The following is a 12,625-nucleotide window of genomic DNA, read 5'->3' on the forward strand; positions in this document are numbered from 1 at the left end:
CATGCGTCTGGTATCGTCAAGTGTGTTTTTCCCGGTGTATACAATCACATCTAATACAAGACCACTCTCACAGTCACACATAACAAACAGTTTTATACCAAAGCGATGACGTTTGTTTGGTATACATGTATATTGTTTGAATGACAAGCATCCCTTGAACAAAATCAAGGACTCGTCAACAACAATATTCTTGAAGGGATAAAAGTAGGCACTGAATTTCTGCTTCATATAGATAACCACTTCCTGGATTTTGTATAGAAGGTCATTCCTGTTGGGCCTATTCCTGTCTGAGAAGTGCAACATTCGTAGCAACAGAATGAATCTGTTGCAGGGAAGGAGGTCACGGAAGACAGTACTGATAAAGTGGTCTGTGGCCCAGTAGTTACGTATATTGTTCTTATAGGTATGTGGCATAAGCATGACAGTGCCAAGGAATAAATACATTTCATCCGCTGTTGTATCTTTCCATCTGTGCAGCCGTGACGATTCCCCAACATCTGGTGTATTGTCCATGATATAACGGTAATAATTGTTCGTCTGGGTCACTATCGAGTTCATTATAGGCTCGTCAAAGTATAACTGGAAAAAGTCTAACTCTGTCGACTCATTCGTTATGGGACATTCTGGCAGGATGCCACTTCCACTCGCATCAAAATCAAAAGGCTCTGGCACGAATATACTTTGTGTCCAGTTCCACTCTCGGTCACATGGTGCAGGGTGGACCTCTGGCATGGGGTGAGGGGGAGCAGGAGGTGGGACAGGAGTGGTGGCGCACATGGTTGAGGGGGTGCCGGGCGGTCCTTTGTCTGTCCACCCACCATGCCATGTGGTCCAGGCACCATGCCACCCACCACTATTTCCTCCATCCCCACATATTCACCTTCATTATCACTTTCACTATCAGTGGCAGGGGTTTTGGATTGTGACCTGCCACGACCCTTGCCTCTGATTGCACATGGCACACTGCCTGAACGTAGGTAATGACGCCTAAAAGTACGCTTCACTGGTGAATAATGGCCACTGTCACTAGACGAATCCTCTAATGGCATAAAATCAATCTCATCATCACTTATATCACTTTCACTATCACTACTAAAACACCGGGAAAATGATAGTTTCCTCTTGCGTAGTTGCCTATGGGTAACACTTGCCACTCCAGAGGTGCTGGGCCCAGGGTCTTGTGTGGCCACACTGGCCACCCCAGAAGTGTTTGGCCCAGGGTCTGGTGTGGCCACACTGGCCACCCCAGAAGTGCTTGTCCCAGGGTCTAGTGTGGCCACACTGGCCACCCCAGAGGTGATGGGCTGAGGGTCATCTGGGTTATCATCTATATTTTCACTATTTCCTTGATTATTAGCAGCCACATCTGTGTCAAATCCACTAAACTGACCTTCCATATCACTTTCCTCAAATAATAGTGTTAATACGACGAGGCGTGAGTGAATCATGAGGATGTGCCATGATGTTGACCCAAGATGGAGCTGAATGTAATTGGTCTTACCATGCGGTACCCAGGCATCCCAGATTTTTTTGATACTGCGCACACTGAGTGCGCACATCCATTCTCTCATGTCTATGCGACTCAGGCCTATCGCACCAATTTTGAAGGAATGAAAAATAAAACGTAAATATACGTTTGGGGCAGTAGTAGCAAAAACGTATATATATGTTTGGACCGTTTACGGGTTAAGAAAGGGGAAAAACAGTCATCAAGGAGCCTCCCTTGAGGGAAGCTCAGCGTTTTTAAAACATTTAAAAAGTTCAAATGTAGTACAAACATAGCATATAGTGCTGACAATTTGTGGTTAAACACAAGTTCCCAGGACTGAAATGTTTCTAAAATCAAGTGTTCTCAGTGTTTACTTCCACAGGCATACCTCACTAACACAGTGCTCACTTTAGAGTGCTTTGCTAGTACGGCGCCTTCCAGTTATATTTATCATTTATGGTGGTGATGCACAAATTACTGATTTTCAGATGAATTGAGCATTTATTTATTATTTTTACTTTAGTATTTTTTAAGTCTAGTGTTATTGTGCACTTAATAAATGATAATGTAAACATGTTTCTAGGCTTTTATATGCACTGGCTGTGATTCACGTTATGGCAGCAGTCTGGAACCTGTTGTATTAGCAAGGTATGCCTGAATACCTTTATCCACAGTGCAAAAGCCTTCAAAAGGAATGTTGACAGATACCCCTAGAGCAGGGGTCCCTAACATATGGCCCTTCTAGGAAATGGATGCAGCTCTCACATGAAATTATGAATTCACTTTTATGTAGGTTTCACACTGCACAGTATCAACATTTACAAAATCTGGCTTTCCAAATTGGCCCTTTCATACCAAAAGGTTGGGGATTACTGTCCTAGAGAACTCCAGAGAAGCTGAGCTTTGGTGCATATGATGGACTGTGTGCTGCTACCTCCAAAAGCCTGACTGATCAGGCTGGTAACCAAGAAACCTGGTACAGGACCAGAAAGTCTGGTTGGGACGACAGGAACCTTCAACAAGAAGGTAGTACTAAGTGTCTTGTGTGTAAGTGTGAATGTGTGTTTTATTATCACCTTGGTGTGTACATATTGCAACATATAGTACCTCCATGTATATACACTATGAAATATATCTCTGTGTATTCACCATGAAATATACGAGCTCCTGGCCCCGCCTCTTCACTGATCGCTACTAGGTCACTCTCCCTGAACCGTGAGCTTTATCATACCTCTGCTTAAAGCTATGTATGGATCCTGCCTCCACTACATGGGGCTATATACTCTGATACACACCTCAGTCTGTTGGCACTGAGATATACACTCTCTGATGTATATACACCTTGATGTGTGTATGTATATACTCTCAGAGACACATCTCAATCTATGTTCACATGAAATATACACAACTCTGTATATACAGTGATACATACCTTGGTGTACACACACTGAAAGATGCATACCTCAGTCTATATACTCAGAGATAAAGGATTAAGTTCATTTCTAGGAAGTATGGTTTACATGTGTATACACACCTCAAAGTATATACAGATTCATACCTTTGTGTATATACTTGATACATACCTATATAAAGCTGCTCCTCGACTTACAATGGGGGTTACATTCCAGTGAACCCATCGTAGGTTGAATATATGTTAAATCTGTCACTGAATAAACAAATAATTACTGTAACTAAATACCAGTATTGAAAAGTAAATAAATTAATACAAATTACAGACTTGCTGCCTTCATGCTGGGTAATTATCTTAATTTTCATCTCCAGAGTACAGGTACCATCCGACTTACAACCGAGTTCAGTTCTGACCAACCGGTCGTAAGTCGAAATGGACGTAAGTCGAACCTTACTACTGAAAAATAATATCACATTTTTGTAATGACTTTATTTTATTGTTTTATTTTGGTATTTCATTTTTTACTTTACTTTTTATGCTGTTAGTACTGTATTTTATACTGTAAGGTTTAGGTTAAACACTGTGTACAACACAAACAGTTGTTTATTTCCCAGAAATTTGGCATACAAAACACAGTCGTAAGTCGAATGGTTGTATGTCGAGCTGGTCGTAAGTCGGAGGGTAGGTGTAATTGCTTTTGCACCAACGTAAGGTCAAAATATCATAAGTTGAACCATTGTAAGTCGAGGCGCTCCTGTGTGCCATAAAAAAATTATATGCCTCGGTGTACATACCCTTGCATACCATGATGGGAATTCAAAGTAGTGTGGCAGATTTTGGTTTTGCTCTTGAGTGCATACAAGAGGGCCTCACTTTAGAGCACTTTGCTTTAAAGCATTTTGCTAATGCAGAAGTTATTAATTATACCCATTCTTCATTTATTCAGACTTCCTACAACAAATATATTCATCACTCACTTTAAGCAAAAGACAAAAATATTTTAAGGTAACCTAAACTGCTGTATGAGTGGGTCCCTGCAGTGTCCTGGAACCTAACGTGCTGTATAAGCAAGGCCCTACAGTAGCCCAGAACCTAACCTGATGTATAAGTGGGGCCCTACAGTAGTCAGGAACCCAACCTGCTGTATAAGTGGGGGCCCTACAGTAGCCCGGAGCCCAGCCTACTGTATAAGTGTGGCCCTCCTGTACAATACAGTTGGTTTGTGGATAACTAATCAACAGCTAATTGATTTAATCATTTATTCAATTGTGTTAAATTTACAACATTTTTTACAAGAGTCCGTAACAGAATGAATGGTGATTTACATGAATAAATATGTATGACTGTTTTGTACACATGACTGGTATATACACATGACTAGTATGTACACATGACTGATAAGTATATATATACATGTATATGATTGGTATTTATACATCCATATAAACAGTCCATAGCTGCTATGTATACATGAGTAAAATTAATATGGCTGATATGTATACATCACAGATATGCATACATGACTGTTAAGTATTATTAAGTGCAATTTATTTATTTATTTATTTATTTATTTAGTAATTTGAGCATACATACAGAGGTACAAAAAAAAAATAACAGGTAAGAGCAGCATGCCAAAGCCACTTATATGCATAGCATTACGGGCTGGCTTAAAATTTACTTAAGATTAACTAAGCAATGATGAAATCAGTGATAAGACATTATTGTAAACAGATAACTATAAAGCACAAATGAATATTACAAAGACAGGTCATATGGTTGCATGCATTGTTGTACATTCAGTCGAATGGAGTATTCTGTTAGATTGGGTTTTAGGTTTAACATTTATGTGATATAATTGTGAGAAACATTTAAGATATACAATTTATAAGGTTCAGTTATGCAGTACAGTGGACCCCCGGATAACGATATTTTTTCATTCCAGAAGTATGTTCAGGTGCCAGTACTGACCGAATTTGTTCCCATAAGGAATATTGTGAAGTAGATTAGTCCATTTCAGACCCCCAAACATACACGTACAAACGCACTTACATAAATACACTTACATAACTGGTCGCATTGGGAGGTGATCGTTAAGCAGGGGTCCACTGTATTTATTTGGTTTTGGGTGAGTAAGTGATCTCTGAGAAGAGACTTGAATTTATAAACAGGTAGTGTTTCTTTTATATTTACAGGTAATGAATTCCAGATTTTAGGGCCTTTGATGTGCATTGAGTTTTTGCATAGCGTGAGATGGACACAAGGAACATCAAAGAGTGATCTGTGCCTTGTGTTATGGTCATGTGTTCTGTTGAGGTTGGCAAGATGTTTGAGGGGAGGGTTAATATCAGAGTTAAGTGTTCTATGTATGTAATAGGTGCAGTAATAAGTATGGATGTTTTGTATGGTGAGTAGGTTGAGTGTTTTGAATATTGGTGGAGTGTACTGCCTGTAGTGAGAATTTGTTATCATTCTAACTGCAGCCTTTTGTTGGGTAATTAGTGGTCTGAGATTGTTAATTGTTGTTGAGCCCCATGCACAAATTCCATAGGTGAGATAGGGGTAAATAAGAGAGTGATATAGAGCCAGGAGGGCTGACTGTGGGGCATAGTACCGTATCTTCGATAGTATGCCTACAGTCTTGGAAATTTTCTTAGAAATTTGTTGTATATGTGTATGAAATTTGAGTCTATTATCAAGGTGGATTCCTAAGAATTTTCCCTCTGTTAGCTTTGTGATAGGTGATCCATTTATCATTATGTTAAGAGGGACATCTGTAGCTCTGTTACCAAACTGAATGAAGTAGGTTTTGTCAATGTTTAGTGTAAGTTTGTTAGTCCTCAGTGTTTAGTGTTAAGTTTGTTAGTCCTCATCCAGGTAGATATTTTCTGTAATTCGGTATTTACAGTATTGGCTAGCATGACTGGGCTCGGGTGAGAGAAGACGTATGTAGTGTCATCTGCAAATAGTGTGGGTTTGAGTAATTGCGAAGCATTTGGTAGGTCATTTATGTATAGGATGTATTTTTATGTATAGGATGTACATGGATTGCAGACATGAATACAGTGGACCCCCGGTTCACGATATTAATCCGTTCCTGAGAGCTCATCATAAACCAAAATTATCGGAAAGCGAATCAATTTTCCCCATAAGAAATAATGGAAATCAAATTAATCCGTGCAAGACACCCAAAAGTATGAAAAAAAAAAACTTTTACCACATGAAATATTAAGTTTAATGCAATAGAATAATTACAATAACAACAACAACAATAGAATAATATGTAACAAAAGAATAATTGACACTTACCTCTAATGAAGATCTGGTGATGATTGATGGGATGGGAGGAGGGGAGTGTGTGGATGGTGTTAGCATTTAGAAGGGGAATCCCCCTCCATTAGGACTTGAGGTAGCAAGTCCTTTTCCGGGGTTACTTCCCTTCTTCTTTTAATGCCACTAGGACCAGGTTGAGAGTCACTGGACTTGTGTCGCACAACATATCTGTCCATAGAGGCCTGTACCACTCGTTCCTTTATGACTTTCCTAAAGTGTTTCACAACATTGTCAGTGTACAGGTTGCCAACACGGCTTGCAATAGCTGTGTGAGGGTGATTTTCATCCATAAAGATTTGCGCTTCAAGCCACTTTGCACACATTTCCTTAATTTCAATAGTCATATTTTGCAGAAACAAGCACCAAAAACAGTGATAATATGGATAATATAGAATGTACCGAATGTATCCTTAGATGCGCATACACTGGCTGGCTTGTAAACACTGGACACATCTCGTACGAATAGTATTGCATACTGGGTTTTGTAACAGGAACTGAGGCAAATTTTTTGCGATATAATGCATCGGTTACCGGATTTATCGGATACCGATAGCTTCGCAAACCGGGGGTCCACTGTACTATGTAGACATGACTTATGCATACATAACTACCATGCATACATGACTGCTATGTAGACATGACTGCTGTATATAGATGACTTCTTTGCAGACATGACTGCTATGTAGACATGACTGCTATGTAGACATGACTGCTATAGACATGACTGCTATGTAGACATGACTGCTATGTAGACATGACTGCTATATAGACATGACTGCCTTGTGAAAGTAATCACAAACAGGGAACTCACAATGGTTCATTTACATAGTAAATAATATATTCTGGGCAACAGCAACACAGCGATGTGAAATTCCACACATTTATGCATTTCTCACATGAGTCGCTACTTTACACCCAACTTTTTTTTTTTTTTAATGCAAGTGGCCATTTCTCACCAAGATAGGGCCACCCAGAAGGGAGGAAATGCATTCACTATCATTTATTCGTTATCCAAAGTGCACTGCATATTGGTTTTCTCTTGGGCCTAAGAGCATTTTATGTGAAATGTGTCACCCGTATACTGCAGAAAAGATATTAATTATATGTATTGTTTGTTTTGCCAAAGGTGCACCAATGTCACTATTCTGGTGGCCCTTGGAACTGCAACATCCTCATTCCTCCTTCAGAGTGCAGGCACTGTATGTCCCACCTCCAGGACTCCAGTCTGGATGACCAGTTCCCCCTGAATTCCTTCATAAATGTTACCTTGCTCACTCCAGTACCTCACCTACCTTCATCCATCCCACCACACATATTCAACCTCCTGTCCATGTGTGGCAGGGGAGGACAGCTGTGGACCAACACTTTCACCTATCTCCCACAGCTGCTCATCACCCATACCCCCTCCCCACCATGCTTTTGTGGACTTCACTCCTCCCTCTCACGTTTGCACCCACCTTTCTCCCAAACACTTGCCCTCGCCTGCATATACTCACCCACCTGCCTCTGCCCGTCCCCACACCAGTGCCCAACTGACCACATGTTACAGTGCCACATGGGATGTACTGGAGTAGGCATGTGGGATGGCAGCGACAGTATGTACCTACAGACCACTTTCACCCATTTGCTCTAACCTTCACTCACCTGTCTTCACCCAGTACCTTGTCCTCATCTACTAACTCCCATGCTCCCACCCACTAGCTCACAAGACAATGTACTAACCCTGAGGTTCACTGCAAGACAGAAGAAAAGACTGCAGTACATGCCACATTTTCCCCTACATTTACTCCGCCATGTAAACTGATTTTTATAACATACACCAAAAATACGCCAGAATTCTGCAAAATGTTTTAAAAAACGTATTAACAGACTGCATGTTATCCAAGGGTCTAATGTAAACAATAGCTGCTGAGCACCTGGTGAATGGGAAGCAAACAGGCTTGATCCAAGAAGGAAAAAATGCATTGGCCATCTCCCACCAAGGCAGGGTGACCTAAAGAGAAAAATTATTTTTTTCAACATACCGGCCGTCTCCCACTGAGGCAGGGTGACCTAAACAGAAAAACGAAAGTTTTTCTTTTTACATTTAGTAATTTATATGGAGGAAGGGGTTACCAGTTCTTTGCTTCCACTAAGAGCTTTACCTATTTGTAAAAACTGCCACATAGGCATGTGTGTTTTTTCCATGTACACTCACGTGTGCACACATGGTTATGTTTTACCTTAATAACCTGCCATAACAGTAAGGATCCAAAGAAGAAAACACATTCACCATCACTCAATCATTACCAGAAGTGTGTTGACATCACAGTTACCTCCCTGACTGCAACATCCCTGTCCCTCCTCCTGTATGTGCACATGCACATACAGGACCATTTCAAATGTTTAATAAATGCTAATTCTTATGTATTTTCACTGCTGCTGAATATAATTTATATATCTTTCTTCTTTCAACGCACTGGCCGAATCCCACCGAGGCGGGGTGGCCCAAGAGAAAAAAACGAAAGTTTCTCCTTTTGCATTTAGTAATATATACAGGAGAAGGGGTTACTAGCCCCTTGCTCCCGGCATTTTAGTTGTCTCTTACAACATGTATGGCTTACGGAGGAAGAATTCTGTTCCACTTTCCCATGGAGATAAGAGGAAATAAACAAGAACAAGAACTAGTAAGAAAATAGAAGAAAACTCAGAGGGGTGTGTGTATACATGCTTATACATTTGTGTGTAGTGTGACCTAAGTGTAAGTAGAAGTAGCACTGTGTACCTGAAATTTTGCATGTTTATGAGACAGAAAAAGACACCAGCAATCCTACCATCATGTAAAACAACTGCAGGCTTCCAGTTTACACTCACCTGGCAGGACGGTAGTACCTCCCTGGGCGATTGCTGTCTACCAACTTACTACCTACATACACACAATGGTATACATACATACACACAATGGTACTGTGTGTCAATAAGGATGTGTGTATATACAACTCAAATAAAAAAAAAAACATTCTCTCTATTCAAAATTTCTTGACTTGTGTATTTACAATGCACAAGATTACAAAGTTGTGATAAATATTTTCTTTAAATTGATATTTTTAACCTCTGTTACCCTTAATCTGCACAATACAGTTTGTACATGTACATGACAATGTAAGAGAGAGAGATGCAACACTGTTGAGTTTACCCGACTCTCGTTTACAAGATCCTAATAAATCTGCAATGAGCTGAGACATAGATAACCCACAAATCTTTATATCAAGTTGTTTGGACCATAGTGACTCACAAAATCATAATGACTGCAAAACCATGGAACAGACAACTTGCCATGGGCTTTAAGCAATCCATTGGACATTGTCTTATTAATCTTAAGATAGGCTTAAATTTGTCTGAAATGGTTTGCATATTAAGGGGCTTCATGCATGCACACCTAAATGTCATTCACCCTTGTACAAATATTGTATCATGCTGAAATAATCTATAATCAACATTTGGGCCATTAACAAGTTCAGCCTGGCCTGAAAGGTATATCCTCAGTCTATGGGTAGGTCGTGAATTGTTGCAGCCATGTTACTGCGATTTTTATTCTTTGCCAGGCAAAGTGCTACTCTGACGGAGCCACTGTATACACATCAAAAGTTTCTCCATCCATCTGCACTTGAAACTTTCCACTCTCGAGAGCTGCCATTGATATCTGCTGCAGTTGTGTGGCAGTCATTTGTTCACTCAGCTGTATCTGCTCCTGTAGAGAGGCGAGCTGAACTGCGTCAAACTCTTGGAATTTGGAGACTTCGTCATCACTGTTGCCCTCGATGTCGTCAATCTCTTCCTTGAGGAAGTCAGTTTCTATAATTGGCGTGGCATCCGCAGTGACACTGGACATCTCTATCTGAGGCAGTAATACCTGGTTTTTCGTATCATCCTCGGAAGCTTCTGAAAGGACAATGATGCACTGGCCTCCGACACCAAAGATGGCGTCATCCAAGCCAACCATCTCTATGCCTTCCCCTTCTTTAAAATCCCCAACCATGTAACTTGTGCTGACTTTCTCTCCTCTGCTCTCAATCACGTATTCTCTCTTGAGTACAATCTTCGAACTGAATACGTCACTTTCTCCGCCAATCAGTGTGCTCATTTCCACTTCAGGGTGCTTGAACTTTCTATGGTGGTCATAGGAAACTTTGTGTAAGAACACTGCACTTGGACACAGCTGACACTTAAATGGACCACTTCGGAACTTTTTTGGCTCGTGTTGTTTGGCATGATTCTTTAAGTGGTGGATTTTTCTAAACTTAACACCACATATATGACATTCAAATGGCTTTTCACCAGTGTGGATTCGTATATGTTCCTTAAAGGCAGCACACCGTGTGAAGGCTTTAGAACAGTGTTTGCACTTCCAAGATTTGGCCATACGGTGAGTTTGGTTGTCATGCATTAAAAGAGCAAAGTTGGTGTGGAATTTCTTACCACACTTATCACAATAATACCTCTTTTTCTCATGTCTCAACTGGTGAGTTTTCAGGTTACTTGGATGAGTGAAGACTTTAAGGCACTTGTCACAATGGTAACTTTTACCATCATGAAGTTTCGAATGGTAAGCAAGGGCAGATTTTGATGAGAATTGTTTCCCACACACGCTACAGTCTACCTCGTCTTTGGGGCGATTTAGGGCATCTTCATTTCCCGGCACTTGAATTTCAACATTGTGGAAATCCTTGAGGTGGTTTTCCCATGCTCCAATCCGAGCCAAAACTTTGCCACAAAACTGACACTCAATGGTGTCATGAGTCCGCTGATGTTCTTTCAGCTGTTCTCCCGTGGGACAAACCTTCATGCAGAACTTACACAAATGGATGATGTGGGATCTCTTGCGGTATTGCCTCTTAACACGCTCCTCGGAATTTGTGCCCCGAGACCTTGCCTCCTTCTTTAGAGTGCCATACGTGTCTATCTGTGGCAAAGCTCGAGATTTTCTCGATAATTCGGCAAGGCTAAGCCGCATCCTCTCTGACAGAACCGGTACTCTCTTGCCTGGTTCCCTGGGACGTGTCACCTGTAACGTCTGAAAGGCAATACAAGACTTTCAGTCCATCGTAATCACACCCAGAAAATCTTTAACATTGTTCTTTATATTTTTTTCATCAAAATAATAACAGAGCTACAGAATTTGGAGGAGAAACGACGCTGTAGAAAATGTGTTTATTAGTCTTTAGTATTGCAGTAAGAACAGTGTTATTTCTTTGTAATGTAGCACTAGACAAACTACAATACTGTATAAATGAAAAAAAGCTCTTTTATTTGTTGGAAAAGGCAGGTTATTGTTGAATAGATGGTGTTTGAACCAACCCCTGCAACAAGACTAAACCCCATCCATTCCACAAATTTTGATCCTCTACTAAATTTAGTAGAGATAAATACGATTACTGAGCAAGGGGCTACTAACCCCTTCTGTATAATTACTAAATATAAAAAGGAGAAAAACTCTTCACTATATATGCAGTCTCTCCTCACTTAACAACAGAGTTCTGTTCCTAAGACCACGTCAGTAAATGAGTTCATCGTTAAGTGAGGAACATATTATAATGGTAGTGGATTTGTGTCAACCATCTTTGATATTGTTTTAATGTAACCTTGGCATCATTTATAACATTTCTAGTATATTTTTAAATGTCTATACAGTAGTGTACTGTATACAGCAAGGCCCCACTTACATGGCAGGTTAGGTTCCAGGCTACTTCCGGAAAGCAGACCTCGCCGGACAACAGACCTCCATTTTTTCCATTTATAAAAGCATATAAATGCCAGATAACAAGTTTACACTTACATACATTAAGTTACCAATAGAACTAGGCATTAAAAAGTAAAATACACATACAGTACACTCATTATTTACCTCAAAATATTTGTAGTCTTAATGTAGGGCAAAAGGTGAGTAGTATTTACTGTAAGAAGTCAGGTGTGGTAGCCCTCCTGGCCACCCCACCCACACATACTATACAATAATGCTTAAAGCATATACAGTAGGGCCCCACTTATACGGTGGGTTAGGTTCCAGGCTGTCTCCGGAAAGCAGACATCGCTGGAAGGCAGAACGGCATTTTTTTCCATTTATAAATGCATATAAATGCCAGACAACAAGTTTACACTAAATTATATTAAGTTAGTAATAGAACCAGGCATTAAAAACACACAAAGTAAAATACATTCACAGTAAATTCATTACTTATCTTAACCCTTTCAGGGTCCAAGGCCCAAATCTGGAGTCACGCACCAGTGTCCAAGAATTTTCAAAAAAAAAATTTGTTATTTTTTCTTATGAAATCGTAGAGAATCTTTTTGTGAAGGTAATAAAACAAAAAGTACGAAATTTGGTGGAAAATTGACGAAATTATGCTCTCGCGAAT

At 40.2% G+C, this 12,625-nt stretch overlaps 2 protein-coding genes across 2 annotated transcripts in view; both read right to left on the minus strand.

Annotated features, from left to right (window-relative positions):
• The window catches only part of LOC138854542 (zinc finger protein 2-like), a 65,717-nt gene extending 54,528 nt beyond the window's left edge, over positions 1–11,189 (minus strand). Inside the window, exon 1 of the mRNA XM_070098400.1 lies at positions 11,067–11,189. The gene's annotated coding sequence lies outside the window, so the exon portion shown is untranslated. The remainder of the gene's footprint in view (positions 1–11,066) is intronic.
• LOC128687105 (uncharacterized) overlaps positions 3,177–12,625 on the minus strand; it is a 79,689-nt gene continuing 70,240 nt past the window's right edge. Inside the window, exon 8 of the mRNA XM_070098398.1 lies at positions 3,177–11,283. Coding sequence (XP_069954499.1) covers positions 9,823–11,283 — 1,461 coding nt within the window. The 3' untranslated portion in view covers positions 3,177–9,822. The remainder of the gene's footprint in view (positions 11,284–12,625) is intronic.

Source organism: Cherax quadricarinatus, chromosome 62, assembly GCF_038502225.1.
Source record: "Cherax quadricarinatus isolate ZL_2023a chromosome 62, ASM3850222v1, whole genome shotgun sequence".
NCBI classification, from domain to species: Eukaryota; Metazoa; Arthropoda; class Malacostraca; order Decapoda; family Parastacidae; genus Cherax; species Cherax quadricarinatus.